General features: G+C 37.6%; 1 protein-coding gene across 3 annotated transcripts in view; it reads left to right on the forward strand.

The window, feature by feature from the left end:
• The window catches only part of ELL2 (elongation factor for RNA polymerase II 2), a 73,068-nt gene extending 48,452 nt beyond the window's left edge, over nt 1-24,616 (forward strand). For all 3 annotated transcript variants that reach the window (XM_077864036.1, XM_077864040.1, XM_077864041.1), the window contains 8 exons: nt 5,988-6,247; nt 9,385-9,509; nt 9,664-9,751; nt 11,709-12,279; nt 14,806-14,872; nt 18,435-18,606; nt 20,564-20,608; nt 20,701-24,616. In XM_077864036.1, coding sequence (XP_077720162.1) covers nt 5,988-6,247; nt 9,385-9,509; nt 9,664-9,751; nt 11,709-12,279; nt 14,806-14,872; nt 18,435-18,606; nt 20,564-20,608; nt 20,701-20,817 — 1,445 coding nt within the window. In that variant the 3' untranslated portion in view covers nt 20,818-24,616. The remainder of the gene's footprint in view (nt 1-5,987; nt 6,248-9,384; nt 9,510-9,663; nt 9,752-11,708; nt 12,280-14,805; nt 14,873-18,434; nt 18,607-20,563; nt 20,609-20,700) is intronic.
• Nucleotides 24,617-25,221: the final 605 nt, after the last annotated feature.

Consider the following 25,221-nt stretch of genomic DNA (forward strand, 5'->3'; position numbering starts at 1 on the left):
GATAGATAGTAATTTGAAAATATAAATGCATATAAAAACAGTCTCTTGAATAACCAAATTCTTTAATCAACATCATTCCATGGCTTGGTATAATTTTACTTCTGTATTTTCCCATTGCTGACCAGCTACAGTACATTCAGCTTTGAGAAACTCCACTGGTGTCTTTAATAAGTATTTCTTTGGAACAAAGCCAGTGCTCCTGGGACTTGGTGCTTAGCTTAGATACATTTAGTTTGGTTTAACAACAATTCATGGCTTCCCCAGGTATCTGTACCCACGGGGTCCAGTCCCAACCCAGTAAGTTACCAGCAGTGAGATTTTTCATCTTCCCTTTCCTGCTGAATGAGGTAACAACTTCCAACCTTCTTTCTTGCTCTTTATTCTCACAAGTAACTTTTCTCTGCAATAGGCTAAATCTCAAATTGTTTTTGAAATGTACAAGATGTACCACAGTTAAATTTAAGTATGAACAATGAACTTGCTGTCCCTATTGCTTTGAAAGTATTTTTTTATTCTGTCCAGTACCACCATTTTATAAACAGACAAGTTGGTGTGTTTGATAAAGGAATAGAAGACTGAAGCCATCAAAATGATTTTTTTGTCTCAACAGAACTAGCTGAAAAACTTTACCTTGATTTATTCCAAAGTTTGCCAATCAGCAGTGACCACTGTATCTTTCTACTGAATGACCCTTGGGCATCCCCTCTGGTCACGAATGTGTCTGTTTTGATAGGGTCAGGTATAGTTTATCTGCACAGCATGTTACACAGCAGATTTTTCCACACCCATAATCATCTAATGCATGCTCTTCTTAATAGTACAGGAACTGTAGAACTTGCAGGGTTTCTTCAAGGCACTACAATTTTTTTACATTTTTTAGGAGTGACCATGTAAAATTTGAGGTTATCTAAACTTTAAACTTGAGCCATATTACATCCATCCCATTCTCAGACAGGTTAGCCTGCCTTCCTATGCACACACATGCATTTGCCCCATGAGCTGTCTCTGCCGTAGTCCCTGCCAGCCAGTATACTGCACTCTGCTGGGTTCTCGGTGCCCTGGTCACTCACCAGCACAGTACATCGATCTTCTCTGGTCCTCCATCTTGTCTTTAACCTCTTTGGCCTTTTGTCCTATGCGTCACATAACCCAGCTCCTTTTAACTTTTCTTAAGATGGTCTGTATACCAACCCTTTAATTATTTTTATTGCTGTCCCTGGACTGCCTTCATTTCTTCACCTCAGAATTCAAAACTTTGATTTTTTTTTTTGTTTTTACTTTGTTATGGCATGTTTTGACCTTTTTCTTCTAATCTTACCCATTGCTAGTCCTTTACCATGTTTCTTTCCTTTGAGGTGGCTCAATTTGTAACTGCCTGCTTTTTTTTTAGTACCTCAGGACTATATGACTCATTCATTTCTTTTAAATGCTAGTCATTCAGCCTTCAGTACTATTACCCAACACTTATGGAGAGCTTGCTGTGCACAAGACACTGGTTAGCACTATACATGAAGTTACTCACTCAGATCTCAAAACCATCCCATGAGGGAGGTTATGATTACATCTCCATTTTATGTGTCATGTAATTGGTATCAACAAATAGCAAATGATACAGATTTGGCCTTTTAACAAATTGTATTATTTTCTTAAGACAATAGGAGATACCTCTTTAGCTCATCATTGAGTATATAATATGAAATGATACCAGGAGCTCACCTTTGCCACCTTTAGAAATATCAGCAGAACAAGGCTTCTCTCATCAGTGTCAGCCCAGGTAGAAGACAAATAGGAATAATTCTGGTCTCACTGAAAGGTTGTGGTTGACATAATTCCAGGCCAAGCCTCTGGCAGTTGAATTAGGGCACAAGCCCTGTTTAAGGGGATAAAGACTATACTCCTAAGGGTCACCCAGGAATATGAGCTTTTACAACTCTTGTAGACTGAAAAAATACAAACTCTATTTTGCATGTGTGGGGGGCAGGAGAGTCTTTAACCTGGGAAACACCATTAGTTCTTCAGAATATTTCCACTTCTAGTCGTGACATTTATATCAGTGGTGAGTACTGTTGTGTTACAATCCTTTCACTTTGTTTTTAAAAAAAAAACTCATATCACTAATTACCACTGCTTCCATTTACCAATATGTCTGCTCACTGATTTCTACCTAAATTCTGGAACTTTATTGAATTATAAATTTTTATTACATGCTAATATTTATTTAGGTGTATAAACAAAACCCAAACAACCTAATTTCTAGGATTCTTTTTCCAATTTTCCAACACCCCCCCCCATCCTCTTTATTTATAATGGGTTGATACATGTGTGAATGACCTTGGACAAATCATTTAACATCTGTGGACTTTAATTTTCTCAATTATTATATAAGGGGTATTTGAACTGGATAACATCGAAGGTCCTTTGTATTTCTAACATTTTGTGACTATTAGGTATATATATATTTAGATAATGAACCTTTCACGGGAAAAAAGAGCATAAATGTCAAATGGTGGAGATGATTTCCTTTGCAGTGGATTATGTATTTAATGATGACAGTCACCCCATCATCAAGGTCCTGCCAGTTTTTTTTAAAGCATTGGGTCAGTGTTGCCAGGGCTTCTGGTCAGGTTCCACAGAACAGAAAAAACAACTGCAGAAGATGGCTACAGCCCCTGCTCTCTTTCTATTGTACTGTTTTTAACAACTTCCTTTTAGATTGTTTACTCAGAGCCTCTAGACAGAGGGATAAATACTTTTACCATCTCATATTAAATGGAGATGCTAGAAGTGGACTCCTTGTTATGAAACAGTGGTTCAGATATAGTCCCAGGTTACCCAACTGTCAGACCCACTGCTGCTGTTTATATAAGGAGCCCAGGGAATTGATTAGCAGTTGGGTCTGGGAAGAGAATTAGGTTCTCCCACCGGCTTTATTAGAAGGTCTTTTCTGAGGCAAATGTAAAAAAATAAAAATAAAGCTTTCTGCCCACTTTGAACCTGACATTTTCTTGCCTTACTTTTCTATTTTTCCTTTAGCATCTCAGTTCTGTAACTATTTAGAGCACTGATTTTTTTTCATCTATAGCTTGTCTTACCTTAAACCAGAGGACTCCTTCCTGGTTGAATAGGCACAGACTAATGGGGAGGCAACAAACAAGTGATCTTTGCATAAAACTCATTTGGCCCAGTGTGCCTGGATTGCTCTATCCATTTAAAGGAAAAAAGAGAGTGGGGCATCTGGCTACCTTAGTTAGTAGAACATGCAACTCTTAATCTCTGGGTCCTGAGTTCAAGTCTCAAGTTGGGCATAGAGCTTACATTAAAAAAATAAATAAATAAATAAAAGATAAAAGGAAAAATGAGATAAAGGTAGAGTGAGGGTACTAGGGTTTAGGAGATTCATTCATGCTAACAGCTTAGCATTAGGCCCCAGGTGAGACTCCACTGCTGTCATATCCCTGACCAGATTCTAATTTCTTGTTGAACATTATACTTACACCCATCTTAGGGGCAAAATGAGCCTCCCTTATTTGTCTGCCCTGTGCTTACTTCAGAGAGGGGCCAGGGTAAACTCAGGAGACCTTGGGGGCTCTCCTGAGACTGAGGATCAGAGGTGGGTCAGACACACAGAGGAGGGAGGGCAGCCTGCAACACACTGGTAGTACTGTCAGTTTTTGTTTCTATTTTTATTTGCCTTCCTTTCTGGCTTAAATTCATTCTAAAAGATCAAACATGTATGTGTGAGCCTAGCTAAAAAACATTCTCTGTCCACTCCTCCCTAGAGAAGAGTGGTGGGGAGGGTTCCATAGTCAGCTTTGTTTGGGGAAGTAGAAGCTACAGGTCTCAAAGAGGAGGGAAGTGTGGAATTTATAGGCATTTCCTAAACTTTTGTGACCCTGGCTTTATTCCCCCCCACACAAATTTCCTATTAAAATTCCAGGGAACAGTACTCTTTGTTAATACCGTTACAACTGAGAAGTGGTAGACTGAAAGGTTTGCATTTGTCACATTAGAACTTTCAGTGTTTCTTCAGATCCTGGCAATGTGGGAATACCACATTGATTCTGGCTCCTCTGCTGTCTACTTGTTACCTTACTGACATTCACTTTGACACTTTGCTAGTCATCAAATACTGATTCAAAGTCTGCTAGGGAACAAATCAGCCACAGCCCTGCCTATGTGCAGCTTACAGCCTAACATGAAGCAATGGCAGACATCAGGTGTTTGTTCATTAAAAAAAAAAAAAAAAACCTTTCCCACAAAGAAGTACATGTAGGAAAACTAGGATACTAATAACAGAACCCTTTCAAATGCTAATTGAGCACTTTACCATCTGAGCTTATCCCATTGAAAGCCTCAGTTTTCTCATCTGTGACATGACCATGCCTATTTTGTCAGGTTACTGTGAGGCTTAATGTGTATAAAGGTTTTAGCACCGTGTCCCCACACCACCACGTAATTGGTTCATGGTAAATATTAGTTCCCTGCCCATCTGACACTGATCTAGCTATCTCTAAATTAAGAAAACTACAGAAACCAGATCTAAATCTTAGGTACCTTAATAACTTTTCTTATCACTGGGCAGTGTTCCTTTAATTTTGAGTTCCTTTGTTGTGCACTATTTTGATCTGATACTTGCAATTCATTATGTCCGGACAGTAGAGAAATACAAGAGCCAGTGAGATATTTCCTTTCCCCTTTATTCTAGACAGGATTGTCAAACAAACAGCACCTCTGGCTAGGCCTCAGGACCCCAGTATGGACAGAATTACTGTTCAGTAAAAACTCCTGCCCCATTAAGCCGTTTTCACACCAGACCAGACCAGACAGACCACAGCACTTAAGAGACTGCTTTTACTTACCCATTGATTCTACTTGCTAGTATTGTTCCAGATGCACTTGCCCTACATTGTATGTCATTACCAGCTCCCCTTACTCTTTAACCAGAGGGCACAGCTGGAGGTTTAGAGTGTACTAAAGGTGCTAAAAGATTCCACCTTAGAAACTATAAAATGAGGGTCTTAAACATTTTAATTCTGGTTTTTTCTTCAGCAAGCAATGGTTACCAGGTTTTGTCAGTGACAAGCTATGTCCTAATGGCTCTACACATCCACATAGTATCCAGGTCACTTCAGCCCGCAAATATTTTCTAGAAGTAGCCACTTGCCACTTACCAATGTTAAGTATAAGCAGAAAATGGGCTAATTACCAAATGGCAGTTGCATGGCAGGAATGATGTGAAGGCCTCCTTTTTGCCATTTTCTGTTGCTCTAATTCACCTGTGTAGTCTTAGCCCTGCAGTAGAGATGTCTGCTTGTCTGGCCCTCTCAGACCGTTTTGAGGTTGATTGGTGTTGGTTTTGGTTTTGGTTTTTGACTCCTAAAATTTGTTATGGCTTATTAAAAAGGAGTATGTCTAGCGTATGCCCTTCTGGGTGTTGACTTCAAATAATGCCCTGACTCCCCTCTTTGTGGTTTCTGAATCCGTGAGATTAAAGTAATTTCCCAGCTCAGCCAAAACTAGGTTCTTAGTGAAATACAAGTATTTCTCATGTTTCACATTTGCTATATTCATGTCTGCCAAAGAAATGACATATAATATGTAGATTTAAGTTCTGTAAATAGCATAGAAAAACATGGAAATTACTTTATTTCCACTTAATATGAACTACCTAGGACTTTAAAATTTCTAGTCTGTTGCTACAGTGTGTTTCACTAATGCACCATATGTAGCTAAGTGACCAGAATAAGTCTATATACATATTTATTCCAATAAATGGTTCTATCAAAACAATGTCAAATCCATAATTTTAGGCCATTTTTTCAAAATGCTTTCTGTTTGTATACTCTCTTTAAAGTAAAAACTGAAATAAAGTAGCCTTAATTCCCTCCAGATATAAAGAAGTACCTAAATCAGAGTTGAGGAAACTGAGATGCTCATTATGTTCTTACCTGCGAATATGTAACAATGTCATTTCCCCTGGACTTTAGGGAAAAGAGTGCAAATTCGGAAAGCACCTCAAGCTGTTTCAGATGCAGTACCTGAGAGAAAACGGTCAACCCCCATGAATCCTGCAAATACGATTCGAAAAACACACAGCAGCAGCAGTGTTTCTCAGCGGCCATATAGGGACAGAGTGATTCACTTACTGGCACTGAAGGCCTATAAGAAACCTGAGCTGTTGGCTCGACTGCAGAAAGATGGTGTCAATCAAAAAGACAAGAACTCCCTCGGAGCAATTCTGCAACAGGTGAGACACATGGAGAGAGTTCCTTCCCTGTACCTTGTTGAGAAGCTCATTTTAAAAGTCTTCTTATTGTTATTTGAGGTAGAGAAATTTCAGGATTATCTTGATCAATGGTGTATTAATTATAACTCTTGAATACTAAGTCATCTTATTTTAAACATTTAATTAAAAACTAATTGAACTGTAGGTATCTATAGTAGGTTTTATAAATTAGAGGGTACTGAATTGTTGAATTTTAAAAAAAAATTAAGTTCAAGTCATTTTCTTCATTTGGATTAAACAAATTTTGTGCTCGCTTCGGCAGCACATATACTAAAATTGGATTAAACAAATTTTGCTCTGAAATTCCATAAAAAAAAGTAAGAAGTTTTTGTTGCCTGTTTTTTGGTCTTGAATCACCTAAACTATTGCTGTAATATTGATTCATTTATGTATGTGAGGTTGTATCAGTCTTTGGTTGGTATAAACTAGAATATTTTTACCTACCAGTTTTAAATGCGTCTTGCCCTGCACACTCTTTCTTTACTCTGCCTTTTCCTACCACTGAGAATGCTGAGATCATTCACTTGTCTTCATTAAGGGATATGAATGAGTATTAGCTTTGATCAATTACCTTAATATCGCAAACCTAAGTGTAAAAGCAGATCATGAATTTTTTTTTTTTTTGAAGTCACTAATTTGTCAGACTATAACTTCCTATACCTTTCATACTGATTTTTGGTCATAAATGGTGATTAGCATTCGAATCAAAAGATACTTTTCTCCAAAGCAGTAACATTTCCAAAGTTCTTAAATTTCACCATTAAAAAATACAGACTTACAGGTTTTCATTAATTCAAAAAATAACACTTTTAAGTCTTTTTTCACCTATTCCCTTACATTCAAGTCATGATACTAAAATGTTTTGAAAGAATAAAACCAAAATTTCCAGTTCTGGATTAATCAATCTCCAACATCTTGGGCATTCTCAAGGATCTTAATTAAATTACTTGAGTACTTTTTGGAAAAACTTAATTTAAATCCATATGTCACATAACAGTTTTAAGAGCTCAAAAGACAGGATGAAAGAATGAATAAAGATGAGAATGAAAAAAAAAAAAAAGATGAGAATGCATGTGTTTTCTTTAAATTTTTTATTTGGGGACGGAGGGAGGTTCAGGTTACAAATCACAAAATACCTGGTGACTGAATCTACAGAAACGTTGTAAATGATCTACTAGGTTGGAGGATAAGATGACAAAATGATGGCAAAGGCAATTTTTTTTTTTTTTTTTTGGCAAAGGCAATTTATTCACGAAGAGGCTACTACTGGTGTCAGTAGTTATGTGATTATGTATATGTATGTAGACAATAAAGATTTTTAAAAGTAGGTGTGCTTAACTCAGCCACAAATGGGACATAAGTATCATTAGTGTTGATCATTTGGCAGAATCTAGAGCATAGTCTCATCCTAACTGCAAGTTAGAATCTTCTGTAGAGCTTTTTAAAAATGCCAGTGTGTGCACTCTTACCCAGCCCACTGACTATACATTGGTCTGGGATACCCAGATACTCAGACTGAGCCATTGACTGAGATGAGAGGGATGGCAAAGGAACAAGTGTATGGAGGGGAATCAGGAATTCTGTTTGGAAGGTGTCTCTTAGACATATCCAAATGGTGATAGATGTTCATTAGTTACATGTAAGGGTCTGGTGTTCGGAAGATAGTTGGAACTGGAGTTATAAATTGGGAGATAGCAGTGTATCAATTGGCTATTGAAAGCTTTAGAGCTGGGGCACCTGGCTGGCTCAGTTGGAGGAGCATTATGGCTCTTGATCTCAGGAGCTTGAATTTGAGCCCCACGCTGGGTGTAGAGATTACTTAAATAAATAAGAAGAGAAAAAGAAAGCCTAGGGCTGAAGGAAGTATCTTAGGAGATGATGACAATGAAGAAAACAGGGCAGATAATAGGTCCTAAGCATTCCAGCATATAGAGAAGAATGCACAGAAAAAGATAAGGAAAAAAGAGGGAAGAGGAGGAAAGCAGGGCAAGGCCCCATTATGAAGCTTAGAGATGAGGCTGGGTGTTGTTGGTCTATGTAGTCCTGAGGATAATAAGAAAACTAAGCATTGTTGGTATTTTTTCCACTTTGAGAAATCTGGTTGTGTCTCATCTTAATGTATTTGCAAATTTGAATCCTAAGCCTACTATTTTCTACTTTATTAAACAGCATTAACATTAGCTTAATGTTAAGCTGTAAGAAAAGCATAAACTACCATGATATATTTGATAGTACTTTATTTTTAAAAAGACACAGAAACAAGTGAAGTTATTTAAAAAGACCATTCTGGTAGGAAATGATAGGAAGGATGCCTTTCTGCCAGACTTAAAAAAGGACTCTTGGTTTGGCACCTGAACTCATACATTTGTATCGTTAATGGAATCTAGGCCTGGACACTCTAGGAATTGCAGTTACACGATAGAAAAAGATTACACTTAAGATTAAACTGGCTGACTAATGACAGTAGTTTGGGGGTTGTTTTGCTGTATGTTCCCATTTGTTGGTTTTCGGGAATTTCAAGGACTTTGAATAAGTGGATCTTCAGGAGAACTGGCAACTACAAGAAGCAGCCTTAGCAAGCCAAGAAATGACAGACAAGGACATCAGAATTGATACTATTTATGGAGATAATTTCTGCTGATTACTGAAGGGAAAGTTTATAACCCAACATTTGGGCACTCTTTGGTTTCTACTTAATACAAATGACCAAGGATTTTTACTGTGATTCAAAAGTAATGGAGTTAAAGACCAGAAGTTAATAATGAAGTTGTTAAACCTAACTCTAAAACTAGAAAAACCTGATTTAAAAAAGTAAAAATAAATAAACCTCCCTCCACTCTTTGCCTAATGTAGGCTGTTGGAATAGAAATATGACATGAAGTGGATGTTCAAGGAAAAAATACTTAGCTACTTATACAAAGTTTTAATTTCCCAAATGAAGTCAAACAGCATTTATTGAGATCTGGCATATGCAAAACTAGCAGTCCCTTTGGAACCAATTGGTACAGTTATTTTCACTGTAAATGCAAAAATGTTGCCTGTTTTGGGTTAGAAAGTAGCAAAAAGATCTAATGCTGTGTTTTCACACCATGTACCAGGTAGCCAATCTGAATCCAAAGGACCTCTCATATACTTTAAAGGATTATGTTTTTAAAGAGCTTCAGAGAGACTGGCCTGGATACAATGAACTAGACAGACGGTCATTAGAGTCCGTGCTCTCAAGGTAAGTTTTTTTTTTCTTTAAAAATGGTGCAAATAAGTAATTATTTTAGTCGTTATTGTAAGACATTAAGAAGGAAGAGAGAAGCAAAGGTAAACTTTTTATCATGAGCATTTGAAGATTCTCTCCATAATTGGAACCTGTGTATCCTTTACAGAAAACTAAATCCATCTCAGAATGCCGCCAGCACCAGCCGTTCAGAATCTCCTGTATGTCCTAGTAGAGATACTGCATCTTCTCCTCAGGTATTCATAAAATTATATAATCATAGCCCTGAAATGAACCTCAGAGGCCACCTACTTCAGGTGGTCTGATTTGTGCTCGAGAGAAGTGAGGCCCAGAGAAGCAGCATAGCTTGCCTACCCAAAGTCACATGGCTAGTTAGTTCACGGCAGAGCTCCGTCTAGAATTCAGGTCCCGGCTCACAGCCCAGACCTCTTTTTCCTTACACAAGCACTGTTTGACAAAGTGCTTAATATCTACTTTGCTTTTCTATATTTAAAGTTTACATTGTATTATAAGATTATCTCCTTTTCTATTAGGTCACTAACTAGAAGATTTACCTAGTCCCATATCCTATCTCAGATTATACAGAAAATAGAAGATATTTAATACTATCTGAAACATGTTCAAGAAAACTATTTTGGGGGGAAAATGTTTTTAAAACAAGCAAATGAAAAAAAAAAAATCTCTCTTTCATACAGGTCTCCTTAACATACTTTCTTCAGTTAGATCCCAGTCACAGTACTCCATTTATTTAGACCTCAGCTCTTTCCAGCTTAAAGTTTCCCCTAAGTGATTCCTTGGTTCCCTGGTTCGGGGACTGACAATGAGACAGACCTATCTACTCCAGTGCTATTGATCAAGTGCTCCTCTCTCTGGACCCTCCTCCCAGGGATTAGGAGATTGAAAACATGTGTGAGAACAGTAAGCATGCTGTGGGCAAAAGGCTATTGATACATTGAAAACTGTTAGAGGGGATCCCTGGGTGGCGCAGCGGTTTGGTGCCTGCCTTTGGCCCAGGGCGCGATCCTGGAGACCCGGGATCGAATCCCACGTCGGGCTCCTGGTGCATGGAGCCTGCTTCTCCCTCTGCCTGTGTCTCTGCCTCTCTCTCTGTGACTATCATAAATAAATAAAAATTAAAAAAAAAAAAAGAAAGAAAGAAAACTGTTAGAAACCTATTGTGAGGAGCAGAGGAAGAACAAAATAAAAGCAATTATGTCCTTGTGTGTACATTGTCTATAGAAGACTCACTTTTAATGCCAGCTACCATGAAGTTATTTGTACTCTGATCTAATTATGTAATGGCTGCCAAATCGATGATACTAAATTGAAAACAGAATAAATTAATGGGATGATTAACTATTATTTTCTTTCAGCTGAAGTTTAGGCCACATCTTTACATTGGATATATGATTTGTACTTTTCAACTATCTGAATTTCCTTTTCAATTTAAATATTGTTGCTGGATTGGGCTAGCACTAGCATAATTTTTTTTTAATTTTTGAAATTAATTCCTTATCATTTTAGTGGACTAGTCATTGAGACTTAAACTTTCCAATCCTTTGAAGAGATATACTTACAAAGGAAGAAACTGAATAGCATTGCATCAACGATGGAGATACTTAGAGAAATTCCTTTGAAAGTGCTGCCTGTTCCCATTTGAAGACAAGTGAAATAATAAATAACAGCCAAAATATTTATAACTGGAGCATCTTAACACATTAGAGGAGATTAAATAAGTGTAAGCTTTTATTGCCCTTTGCCTCCCCTTAGTTCTGACAGCGTGAAATGGTACAAACTGCTTTCTCCGCTTTCTCAATATAACTAGGTCAGCTCTGGCTCACAGAGGAAGGAGGTTACCTCTATTTAATACTCTCTGAAGTGGTATAGTCCACATAGATTGGCATAGTCTCTCGAAGAACTTAAGAGTGCAGCTCTATGATCAGAAAGTATAAAGTACTCCAAGAAACATATTTGCCAGATTCTGTTTTTTTATGTTAGACGTGAAAATTTATTTCCCTTTTGTTTTTGTGGATTGTCTGTTCCTGCTTGAGCTTGCAGAATGGTTAACACAATGCCGATGATAAACTTAAGAATGAATAAAATCGTTCCGTTGTTCATGTGGTAACTGGTGATGCATGTGTTGAGTTGTCATACAAACTGCCTCGTTTTTTTTCTCCTTCCCTTCCCCTACAGAAACGGCTTTTAGATTCAGATTTCATTGATCCTTTAATGAATAAAAAAGCTCGAATATCTCACCTGACAAACAGAGTGCCGCCAACATTAAACGGCCATTTGAATCCCACCAGTGAGAAATCTGCTGCGGGCCTCCTGCCGCCCCCTGCAGCCGCTGCCATCCCTACCCCTCCACCGCTGCCTCCAACCCACCTGCCTGTCTCTAATCCTCCTCAGACTGTAAACTCTAACTCCAATTCCCCTAGCACTCCAGAAGGCCGGGGGACTCAAGACCTACCTGTTGACAGTTTTAGTCAAAACAGTAGTATCTATGAGGACCAGCAAGACAAATATACCTCTAGGACTTCTCTGGAAACCTTACCCCCTGGTTCAGTTCTACTACAGTGTCCAAAGCCTATGGAAGAAAACCATTCAATGTCTCACAAAAAGTCCAAAAAGAAGTCTAAAAAACACAAGGAAAAGGACCAAATTAAAAAGCATGACATTGAGATGACAGAAGAAAAGGAAGAGGACCTTAAAAGAGAAGAGGAAATTGCCAAGTTGAACAACTCCAGTCCAGATTCCAATGAAGGTATGTTTTACACTTGTAAAGCCAACTGCATGTGTTCAGTGGATGGGCAGTGCAGACTAATGATTGTGAGAGATTATGCTGTTTATAACTAGTATTGCTTTCTTATCAAATGACCTTCTGTTATTAATCTTAGTGTTGTGCTTTTGAGCAGATTTTTTTCTTGCATTTAACAGTGGTGGATTTCTGTCTCTTTTTAGCAAACTATTAAACAGTTTCTATATTTAAGAATAAGACGATAACATTTGAAAATGACTTTATTATCCTCTAGAGACCCTCTTCTAGAAGGTAGGCTATGTTGCTTTTTTCTCCGTCAGGGTACTGCACAACCTCAACATGACCTATTATATGCCAGTCTTGAACTAATTTAACCAGACATGCAATTAGTGATAAAAATAATTCTTTTCCTTCTTTGCCAAAGAAACAAGGCAGGGGTGACCCTAATTAATATTAACACAGGGGAAATGTCAAATTCTTTATAAAAACAGGCAAGGTAAGATTGCGTATGCAGATCCATCACATCATCTTTATTCAGAGCGAAAGCAGTTTTTCTTATGTAAGGCTGTTGGCAATTTGCTTGATAGAACTTAAATTCCTTTTTAATTTTAAGAACACTGTTCTAGTAAACTAGTATTAATTGTTACTAGTAAAATTTAACCATTTCAAGCTTTTGGAAACTTTAAAAGCCAGATAGCTAGAGATGCAAAGAAGCTTGTAACAATGCTTTATTTCTAAAGGAAAGCTAATCAGAAAGACCACTTACCTGAGGTGTAATGATCTTTGACACCTAGTGACAAAATTTTATTTTTCTTATTTAAAAGTTATCCTCTAAAACTTAATATCCCCCTGCCAGCACATCAGAGATTCAAGCCCATCATTTAGCGTTGTTGCCGGTTTTAAACCCAGCTGAACTAAAGCAAAATTCTCTAGGAAAATGCAACTTTAGAAAAGTTACTTTAATGAATAGAGTTTAAGGAGTGTTACATTTCTGTAATTTTCCCATAATACTAGAAGTCTGCAATCCTTAGATTTAACTGACCATTTTTACCACATGAGAGAAACTTTGCAGAATAGTATGATGCAGTGTCTTCATTGACCTGGATTGAGTATACTGCACATCAAAGCTTATCTGTTGAAATATTTAGATCAGTAGGGTACTGTATAGTGGCCCAAAAGGTAGCTGTAAGCTTTTCCCCTCAAATACTATCGTACTCAAATTTGCCAGGTCAGGAAAAGGCAAGAGGTAATAAAACTTTGTGTTCAGAGTTGGCAAGCCGTGTTCCTGGTTATATCCACACTTTCTACCCTGAGGTGGTGATTCTGAGTCAGCCTGGTGCTGGGAGGACTGGATCCCATAAGTTGAGACCTACAGTAGAGTTTGAGTGAGACCTATTCTCTGAATCTGTCCCTGAGAATGTAGTACTTCTCAAAGCCAATTGAGATTATCACAAAATACTGAGGATGGATCCAGACCCACATCCCCTGAATCTCTTGAAATTTATCTGATGTCTGTGACAAAGAGGAAGCCAGGTGACATACACTTAATGCCTTTTCCTTTAAGACTCAGGCTGTCATAAAAACACAGACTCAGGCTTTAGTTGCACATACACGTGCGCGCATACATGTGACTATGAACAATAAGCCCACAGTCTGCATAATTTATTTAGTATTTAGTTTAAAATATTAAACCAAGAAATGACTAAATTTTCATTTTTGTTTACATTGAACATGTATGTTTTGCCAGCAGGCAGGGTTAGGATTTGAGTTATTAATTCTACCATGAAAGATAAAAAATTACCCTATAAAAGTCTAAATATACCCTCAGGAAATGGAGCATTCCCACAAACAGACTACTGACTGAGGGATTTTACACACTTTCAGAGCATAGCTCTGAATGACTGGCAGTCTACTTGTTTGTCTATTTATTTATTTTGTCCTCTTAAAAACGAATCCATAGTATTATGAGATGTAGAGATGAGAGGAGTGTAAATCGGGATTCAGTAATGACTTATTTTAAATTACTTTCAACTGATAGGGAAAGACTTGCTCACTGCTTCCTCTGTCTGCATACAAAAAGGGTAGGAATGAAATACAGTGACCAGAGCAGACTGCTACCTGACTTCATTGTCTCATCTGCCTTGTTTGAATCCTATGAAAAGTAGATGTTGATGTAAAATTTGTATCTTCCATTGTCTGGCTGCATCTGCCACCACAATCTTTGAATTGCTGGGCAGATGCCACAACTGTTATGGAAAGAATAGAAGATTGACCTTGGGTTAAGATGGAATTCCTTTATTGTGCAGACACTGCAGTAGCCAGGGCGCTTTCAATGCCTGGCGTCAGTTCTGCTGGCCCTGGTCATAGGGCCTCTATTGTTCGTGTTCAATTGTATTCCTTGCTCACTGTTGCTTATTGAGATGGAAGAATAGAATTTGAGGAAGAGTGTTCCAGATGTTTCTGATCTATTTTAGAATTATAGGCATTTTATAACCATACTGTTTGGTGAAAGCTAATTTTTTTTCGTTGTAGGAGTTAAAGAGGGTTGCACTGCCTCCACGGAGCCTTCTTCAACAATTGAACTCCCAGATTATTTGATGTAAGTTCAGATGTCTGCCAATGGGAGAGAACTGTTTAATTTTAGAAAGTTTGCAAATTCTTTTCCCATAATTTGCAAATCAGAAAAGAGGTTCCAGAAATAGAGTCCTGGAGCCACCCCTGCATTTGAAAGGCTGCCATTAAGCCTGCTCGTCCCAAATCCACCCCTGTCTGCCTGAGCAGGTTGCGCCTCCCCCTGCTCTGAGCTCTGCTCCATGGCCTTTAAGTATAGAGAAGCCTGTCCTTTGTTCTGGGGCCAGGCCAGGCATTTGATTATGGAAGATTTCAGGGATCTGACTCTTCAAAGCTGACAGTCTATCAATGCACATTCACTTGTTCCCCCCAAAGAGAGAGTTTATTACTGATAAAGAGCTTAAACCTCCACAGTTCATACAAAGTGGAGATAGATGGATTTTCATTTCAATAAAACTCTGCCATCGAATTAATTTTAAGAGTAGAGAATAGTAAAATTTGATCATTCCACTTCAGTACTGGTTATAATGTTTGTCCTGTTATGGCAACAAGTTGCTAAACGCTGAGCTGGGGACATTTTTGTAACTGGTTATCACAGAAATTATAACTTGTACACATAATTCTAGCTTTTTCATAGACTCAAAGGCTTCTGGAAGAAGAAATAATTAAGTTGCAAGAGCCTGGAAAAATGGAGATTGGAAGAGCAAACAGATTTGGCTGTAGATAGCTTTGAAAATCAACAAATGGGCAAAATAATTTGAATGTAGATTGGAAAATGAACTCTGAGCTATATGAACACCTTTTCTCTCAGTAGCATCTCATAGTGGACAAAGTTAAACTATGCCATTTAGCCCTCCATGTACCATGAAATATTCATTTCTAGAGTAGAGAACATTTTATACTGATAATGTGTTACTTTTGCTTAACAGTAGTGCGAAAGCTATACTTAATGGGGAATGATACAGCATGAAACCATAATGCTGGTTATCATCTCTTAACTAAAAAGAACCCAAGAAACCATGCTGAGTACTCTCTCATCTGAGGTGGTATGGTTTTAGAGTTCTGGGAGGGAGCTTTGGAAAGCAGCCGCCACTGAATTGGCCCAGGAAGGGTTGGTTGGGGGACAGCTCGTGGCTCCACCGATGAGGGGTCCCACTTCTCCTTAAAAGTCTTATGAAAGTTGGTCCCCTCCAAATGACAGCTGCAGTACTGTGCTCTCATTCTCTTATGATGGATTTTAATTCCCCTTTTTTTTGTAATGGTGATATAGATTGATTATATGTGACAAAATCACAGGGGGAGACTAAAAAATAATTCTAATCTTTTCCCTATGGATTTAGGATGTTGCTGTGTTTTGTCAGCTTAACCAGTTAGTTCTATATTAAAAACTTGTTTTTAACTCCCTAATCTTAAGGATGGTTGCTGCATCTGCTTCAGCGTGTTTTGATGTTTGTCATGTTTCTGGCTGTTAAAAATCATGAAAGTACGTAACCTCTGTGATTGCTCAATTTATTTTATCCTGAAACTGATATAAAAACAGCAAATTTTCTTAAAATGGTGAGAAACCATGAATTAAAAAAAAAAAAACACTGAAATTACAGAACTTAAACTTCCGGTTGTTTCGTAAGAAAACTAAAAAGGACATAATAAAACCTTAATGATCAGCCTCTGAATAATTCATACTTAAACTACAATATTCCTAATTTTTATATAATAAGAATACTTCTGTTACTTTTGTTTGTGAAATAGCCAAACCCTTTAAAAGTTTATTCCATCACTGCATAGGAACCAACTAGAGAACCGTAACAGTTTTTGTTAAAAACAGTGAAATGCTTTTCGTTAAAATGCCAGTATAACCAAATAATCTTCTATAATAGCAACACAGCTGTTGGCTAGTTTGGTATTTTTCCCTAAGGAAATTAAATATAATAATGAGGGTATAGGGATCCCTGGGTGGCGCAGCGGTTTGGCGCCTGCCTTTGGCCCAGGGCGCGATCCTGGAGACCCGGGATCGAATCCCACGTCGGGCTCCCGGTGCATGGAGCCTGCTTCTCCCTCTGCCTGTGTCTCTGCCTCTCTCTCTCTCTCTCTCTGTGACTATCATGAATAAATAAATAAAATTTAAAAAAAAAAAAAAATGAGGGTATAGACTTGGGTCTGATTTTGAGAAAGCAGGATATTTTATAAAGCAAATTAAGCCTAGTTTCACAAGCACTTTAGCCATTTTGCTTACATACACTTATCCCCAGGAACCTCTTTTCCTGCCCTGGGCTTCCTCTGGTGTGCAGTCAGGACAGGCCTGTCTAGGAGAGGACAGCTTGCTGCTTGGCTGGCCACGTTCCTTTTACAGCAAAGACACCAGCAGGACGCTTTAAATCAGCATACTACTGCTGTCTCAATTACACTTAGAAAAAAAAACCTCCACAGTGTCTAACTCAGCATGAATAAAAATATTAATGGGGACATTAAGGTTGCTCAGTTGCATCACTTTTCTCACATTTCCAACCAGACATTTTGCTGTCTAAAACCATTTTTGTAGAGGACTGAACTCCAAGGTTTTCCCACAGTCAAGAATATATGTGCATGCCTGGGGCATGCTGAACCACCTGATACCTGCCTGAAAATTGCTTTCAAATCTCAATTTTTAATCTCAAAAAGTCCAGGGAATTTTGCATTCTGTAATAGGAACACAGAGTACAGAGACCCAGGCCAGACTTTGGTGTGATCCCACTTCCCAGAATCACAAATAATATTAACTTTGTCGTAATAATAAAATGCAGTTTTAATTTGCTTACTGCTGAGTAAACTGACACTGGGAAAATGGCCTTCACTCACCAGTTTCGTAGAGTTATTCACAACCTGAAGTAAAACAGGTTTATGACATTTTTATTAAAGTAAATTAGAATAATAGTAGACACTGTTCAGTTACAGACTATGATACTTAAGTGTTGAAAAAGAACTAGAGAAATATGCTTTTTTTTCTTTCTTTTTCTAGTCTCTCATTTCAAGAGACAATTACTCTTTTGTATTTTATACATTTGCCTAGTCAAACGTGGGAGGAAAGAAGTAGAGGGAACAAGCCAGAGGCACCTTGCTGGCAGCAGGTGTAAACGGTCAAAAGGCAGACTTCCTCATATAAAGCAGCAGATCTAGAGAGAGCTTTGACTTCAGCATTTAGTGACTATGTGACACTCTCTGGTTTCATGTCACTCACCAACTCCTGTTTCCATGTGACGCAAAACAGATGGGTTGGCCTCTGCCGCTAGTGTAGTAGTGAATTATTTTGGATAGAGAAAGGCTTAGAAAGCCAAATCTAGGTAAGTGTTGTTTTCTAGTCACACTTCAGTTCCACTGCCAGCATGTCTTTTTCACATTTACTTTCCTTCACTGACGGTCTTAAGCTCTCCTGTGGGATAATTTCACCTGGAGGTTGTCTGAAGGAGTGACATGGCACCAAACAGTGACAGACCAGCATTCAATGTAGGGAAACATGCTTGGATGCAGTTTCTAAGTATTGGGTTTAAATGTAAGATGTGAATGATGTTGACTATAGTCTCTTTTCATTTCTCTCATTTCTTTATTCTTTTTAGAAAATATATTGCTATTGTCTCCTATGAGCAACGCCAAAATTACAAGGATGACTTCAATGCTGAGTATGATGAGTACAGGGCCTTGCATGCCAGGATGGAGACTGTAGCTAGAAGATTTATCAAACTAGATGCACAACGAAAGCGGCTTTCTCCAGGCTCAAAAGAGTATCAGGTAAACATGTTTGCTCCTAGATAGGCTGACTTCCATATTTTACCCTATTGGTTCTCTCCTCGCCCTTCCCTAGGCACCCTATTTTCCTTCAGAGCATGTCTTCCGGCAAACCAGCCTCTCTGCAGCTTTTGGTCTTCATTTAAAATTAGCTAGGAATGAATGAATGAATGAATGAATGAATGAATGAATGAATAAATAAATGAGATTAGAAAACTAAAGAAATAAGTTAATACAGTGAACTGTATTTCTGTCAGTGGAAAAAAGTAACTTTTTTAAACAACATAGTATGTATAAAATATATAACATGCTTTATATTTATATAACATAATAAAGTATTGAGAAAAAAAGCAAACAACTAAATAGGAAAAAAGTTGGATTTGGGATTCACTGAAACATTTGATTGCACTACCAACTCAGGCTATAGCTGCTAGAGCTGGTGCTGTTCCCCAAATTGTTATATCAAGTACATTTTAAAAAAACAAAAAAAAAAAACTCAATCTGGCATATAATAGGGAAGATAGAGATATAGAATATAAACAGGGTTTAATACCACAGAGATTTGGGGTTTAAATGAAGAAAAGTTTGGTATTTCCAGCTCTTCCAGAGACTGACATATGTTAACACATACTAATCTGTTTTCACTTTCAAACTTTAAGTAGCAGTATTACCACAACTGACAAACCAGTAGAAACCAGACAGACCCATGTACTCGTTGTTCTCATAGTTAATAAGCAAAAGGATTAATACAAATGAATGTTCCCCTCCTTGTGTAAGCCACATAACTTGTTGCACTTCACAACCATAGATGGTGCCTTCACTCTGGCCTCCCACTGTTGTTCTGACAGGAATCTACATGAGAGAATGGGTTTCCCACAATGGGGAAAACAGACTACTTAGAGTTATAGAAGACTTTGTCAGAGGAATTAGTATTTGAGGGTGTAGGAGGTCTTGATATGGTGGTTTGGGGTTTATTTTTTTATAAAAAATACTGGTTTATTTACCAGTATACTATGATTATATTTAAACTAAAATATAATTCCAAGGACTACTTGTGGTTAGGAGGAGGCTCCAGAACTAGACTGGGTTTGATTCCCAGCTGCACCATTTAATATTTGTGTGACTTTGAGCAAGTTATCTAATCTTAATCAAAATCCCCATCCATAAAATAAGGTGATTATAAAGTGCAGAATAAATGTCAGCATTTGGTAACTGCTTAAATCCATACTATGTAAGGTCACATTAGTATTAACCAGGTTCTCCTAACAGCTACCTAATATTCCTCTCTAGAGGCGATCAATAGTACTTGTTTCCAGTGTATTCTTTCAGAGGTCTGTGTATGTGTTTGTAAGATATATATACACAAAATTCACATGTGGGCCATATGTAGTTAAATTTAGGATGTCATCAATCACAATATGTACCATTGTCTTAGGTTCCAGTAAGTTAAACTGTGATACATTACTTATCTCATTAAAATGAAATGTGCATCTTAGAAGTAATGAAGTTCTTAGAATATGTCATTCTGTTTCTAAACAAATAATATCAAACTGTATTAATCATTCTGCACTTTGCTTTTTTCACTAAACAATATAATGTACCGTAGGGAACTTTATATAAGTATGGGAAGCACTTTTTAATGACCTCTTAGTATTCCTTTGTATGGATTAACAGACATTTAGATTCTGTTTACTGTATTTTGCTTTACAAACAGTACTGCAGCAAGTAACCTTGTACACACAGCATTTCACTCAGGCACAAGCACATTTGAAAGAGAAGTATAAATGCTGAGTCAGTTCTGCATTTGCTATTTTGATAGCAGTTGCCAAATTGCCTTCTTTAAAGGTTGTACCAATTTACATTCCCATCAGTATTTCCCACACCCTTGCTGAATGTGTTAGCTGTATATATCGCCAAAAACAAAAAAGTTCCCTTCTGATTTTAATTTTTAATTTTGTAGAATGTTCACGAAGAAGTCTTACAAGAATATCAGAAGATCAAGCAGGTAGGAATCATCACTGTGGGTTTCCTGACCCCATAGTTGGGAAGTATTACAAATTCTGCAACCTAATTCCTCCTTGTTTTTTTCCTCTACAGTCCAGTCCCAATTATCATGAAGAAAAATATAGATGCGAGTATCTTCATAACAAGCTGGCTCACATCAAAAGACTAATAGGTGAATTTGACCAACAACAAGCAGAGTCATGGCACTAGATCTCTGCTTGGACCGGAAGATGTGAATAAACTTAAGCTTATTTATTTAAAATTCCAAATGAGTTGCTCTAAGATTCTAAAAAAATGAAACTTTGCTTGTTGAAAGTTTCAGTATTAGTAAACTTGAGTTATTTACTTTTTTTTTTTTTTCCACTTTACTTTGCTTCCCTGCATTTTTGAAGCTGCTTTTTCTGGTCCTTCTCTCCCCACCCTCACCCTACCCCCCAAGACTTATGTTTGTCAATAGAAATAATTTTTTTTTTTTTTAGATATTGGGGATCCAGTGTCTATACTTTAAATCAGTTCTTTTCCTTAAAAACTTATGTTTGTCATTAGAAATGATTTTTTTAAGATATTGGGGATCCAATGTCCATACTTCAAAGTTATGTGTGTTTAAAAAACAAGTCATGTGCAAAGTGAAATGCTTTTGGATAAACATAAGCCTATTTTCTGACCTTTCTTAATGCAAACTCTTTGCCTTAAATGGTAGAATATTTAGAAATTTGCACAAAATACAAAAAAAAATTTAAACATTGTTTTGGAGGGTTAAGAAACAGAAAGGTGTACATGTGTGGGTGCATAGATATGCACCCACAGATGTACATACAGGCTGACTTGATCTAGACAGTAAATCCGCCCTGCAAGTTAACCCCCCATTGCAATGGTTGCCTTAAGGTGTTTGCTAGTTGTGTACATAGTGTGGTTAATCATTAGCTACACTGCTTCCCACTTGGTTAGAGCAATGGGAAGCATACTGTGGCCTACCAGCGTCTGAAAGCGTGTGCTCGACCTGTATGTGTGCAGAGGTGGTGTGGATGTGAGCGTGCATGGAGGAAAAAAGCTGCTACTCTCAGTAGGCCAAACGCTCAGGTTAAACAACTGACGAGTGTTACTGTAGGGGTATTGTTTTGTTTTGTTTTCCTGTCAAATTGCTACTTCTATTGTAGAAGACAAAAGCATTTCCATTTCAACAGTCTGTCAGCTTTATTAATGTTGGGCAAAATCAATATGTTATGAAAATGAAACAGATCTATAGTTTTGGGGCAAAATTATAAAAATTAAACATGTAGGTAACCTATTTATATACTGCTATAAAGTATTTTTTGAAGAGAGATATGCAAAGAAGCTATTACCTACATGAAATGTATATTTAAAGATTTTTTTTTTCATCCTGGGAGCCAGGAATATATAAAAAAAAAAAAAAGAGAGCGGATATATTTAACCATAACATACTGTGATTCATCAAACAGCACAAACTTTCATTTCATGGAGTTTATCTGTTGACGTTGATTTAAACTATCATTTGTTTTATCATGTGGGAACATAAGTTATGTGGTCAAAAATATAAGGATTTTGAACTAATGTTGATTCAAGTTGTGTTGTCTTATCGTATTGTCTTTTCAAAGTGCTGCCAGTTGAAAAGGGAAGCATTATGTTTACAAATCTGTTTTGAAATGTTTGCCAAAATTTTGGTAGTATCTTTAATAAAGATGTTTGTCTCCAGCATCCAAAAAATAAATAATAAATAAATAACTTTGTTGTGTATCAGTGTAAACCAGAAAATGTTGGTATCTAGAAAACCTGAGAGAGCATATAGATGAACTGTTCTCTTTGCAGTTATCCTAAAGCATTAACTGGAAGTGTGGATACTATAGAAGAGTTTACAAAAGTAAACAGACTATGCAAAGACTGATAAAAGACCATGTGCACTATAACTCTATAACATCACTACAGAAATGAGATTTCTATATAGCGTGGACCTCTTAAGGAATTGGTTTCTTTTCACACTGAGATCCCTGGTGCTCTTCCTTTTACCTCAGAATGGGTACAATCATTACTAAATGTTCATTGATTTCAAATTTTGAGTTGTAAAAAGATAGGTAAGGAAACTTAATTGGGGATAACTTTGTTCCATATGTTATGGTGGAGGCTCCTGAGGGATTTGTCTGTAGGTAATGACCTCACTGGTGTCGTTTCTTGGACATCTTGGCCTTTTAATCAAAGATTTCTGCTGCTATTTGCTATGAGCAGTGTTTCTCAAAAGCAAGGTGCTTAGACCATTTGCATCACCCAAATTAGAATCTCTAGGTATAGGGCCCAGGTATCCACACTTTTGTAAATATCCTCCAGGTGACTTTTGCAAGTGAAGGCATGAGAACCATTGGCTTAGGTAAGGTGTTAAATCTTTGGGTCTTGAGATATCAAAGTCTTGAAGTTGAACTATTGGCTTTTTTTTTTTTTAATCCCATCCCTGTCAGCAGGTACAAATCACTCTTCCCCTCTACAAGATTGTGAGGCACCCTCTCAACTCTTTCACTGCCAACTCTTATTTCAGAACTTGTTTAGGAACAAGCCTTCTAGTTGGTCCTTAGTCCTTGGAGCTCCCACCGACATACATCAGCACATCTTCTGGTTTACAAATTGGGTAATAATGGAAGCTGGAGATATGTTATGAAAATCCAGCACTGCACATTCATAGACTTGACAACCTACCTATAAAAGCCTTAATTTAGATATCTGATGTGCACATTGGGCAGATCCTTGCAAGATCTGTATCAGTTGCAAATCTGAGTTATGAATCACTCAATCTGCTATTACCTGAGGATGCATCTCTTTGAAGATGAGCATGAGCCTGTTAAAATGCTTAAAATCGCCCTTTACCTAGTACTGCAAAACTTACTCGCAACTGCTGCAGGAATGAGTGGCCACTTAGTGCCAGTTACTCTGGTAGAAGAATTTCTTTAGTCATTTTGAGAGATCCAGTAAGTATAAAACAGCATTATCAAGGTGAGAGAATGCATTATTTATCACATTTCATCTAAAATAATTTGAAACACTTTTGGAAATTTTTACCAACAGCAGATTAACTCCAGACTGAATGAGCAGCCTATTTAATATAAACCAAAAGGAACATTGACTAGATGTGATTTTGTTTTTTAAGTAGGGATTCTGTTTCCTATCTTGTCATGTATTTCCCTTGGAATACTTGAGAGGGGGTAACGTCCAACTCTAGTGATGGATGTTCAGTGCTTGCTCTCACAAAAATAATTGGTGTGATCAGTTTATGTCATTGCTCCATGCACACCGATCATTAAAAAATTCAGTATTAACTTTCCTTTCATCTCTAATTGATCTTCTAAACCTTATAGTTTTCTTTTTCCTTAAGTATTTCACCTTATTATGTAAAACAAATGCATACTTGGATGTTGGAAGCAAGACGCTGAAATGAGGATTAGACACAAGTGGTTCATTAGTTCCAGCACTCTCCTTGGTTGCCTTATCCCTTCCATTAGTGCATTCTTTGCTTCTGGAACTTGGCTGAAACCCTTCAACCAGTCCATGGTGTTTCTGGCAGTGTGAGTGTTGAGTCCTGTATGCTTGGTATATGCCCTTACTACTTTTGAAGTTCATACGGTTTATTTCTTGCCTGAGTATTACTAAATCCTTTTCTTATGTATACCAGATGGGGGAAAAATTAAAGCCAGCATTACGAGGAACCTTTTGTAAAAGGATATTAACTGACACTACTAAATGAAGGCAACAGAAGATGTTATCATTGTTCTTTGTAATCTGAAACTAAACAAGGCTGGGAGGCTCATTTCAAAATATTTTGAAGTGGAGTGTGTGTGTGTGTATACACACACACACACTTGTTTCTCAGTTGTTACACCCAAACCATGTTAGGACTCTCAAAGGTAAAATGTCACAGGGACTTTTCAGTTGTTACAAAGCTCAGCAGCTGTGGTGGTCCCTTTTGTTCTACACCAATTTCAGTTCAATAAAAATGTTAACTTTGCAATTCTGGTAATTGTTTTTCCTTTGTCTCATTTCAAGGCTCTTAAATTTATCTTTAAAAAAAAAAACCCACAACAAAGTGCTCTCTGATGCTCTACTGTAAATGATCCTCCTAGAACAGAGATACTTCTTGTTGGTGACTCTAGGAATCCGGGGCCAGGTATCTGCTCCAGGATCCTGCCTGGTTTTGTGTGTGTGTGTGTGTGTGTGTGTGTGTGTGTGTGTGTGTTTTAAGATTTTATTTATTTATTCATGAGAAACATACACACAGAGGCACAGACACAGGCAGAGGGAGAAGCAGGCTCCATTCCACGCAGGGAGCCTGACGTGAGACTCAATCCTGGGTCTCCAGGACCACACCCTGGGCTGAAGGTGGTGCTAAACCACTGAGCCACCTGGGCTGCCCAATCCTGCCTGTTTTCTAAGTGTATCGCATGCCCTCCAGAGGCGATATCTACTCAAACAATAATCATAGTTACCATTTAATAAGAGTTTCCTGTGGCTTACACACTTTATGCATACATTGTCCCATTACTCTTCCCTACAACCCTGTTCTCCCCATTTTATAGTTGAGTGAACTGAGGCTTAGAGAATTAAGGGACTTGTCCT

The sequence above is a fragment of the Canis aureus genome, chromosome 2, assembly GCF_053574225.1.
Source record: "Canis aureus isolate CA01 chromosome 2, VMU_Caureus_v.1.0, whole genome shotgun sequence".
NCBI lineage: Eukaryota > Metazoa > Chordata > Mammalia > Carnivora > Canidae > Canis > Canis aureus.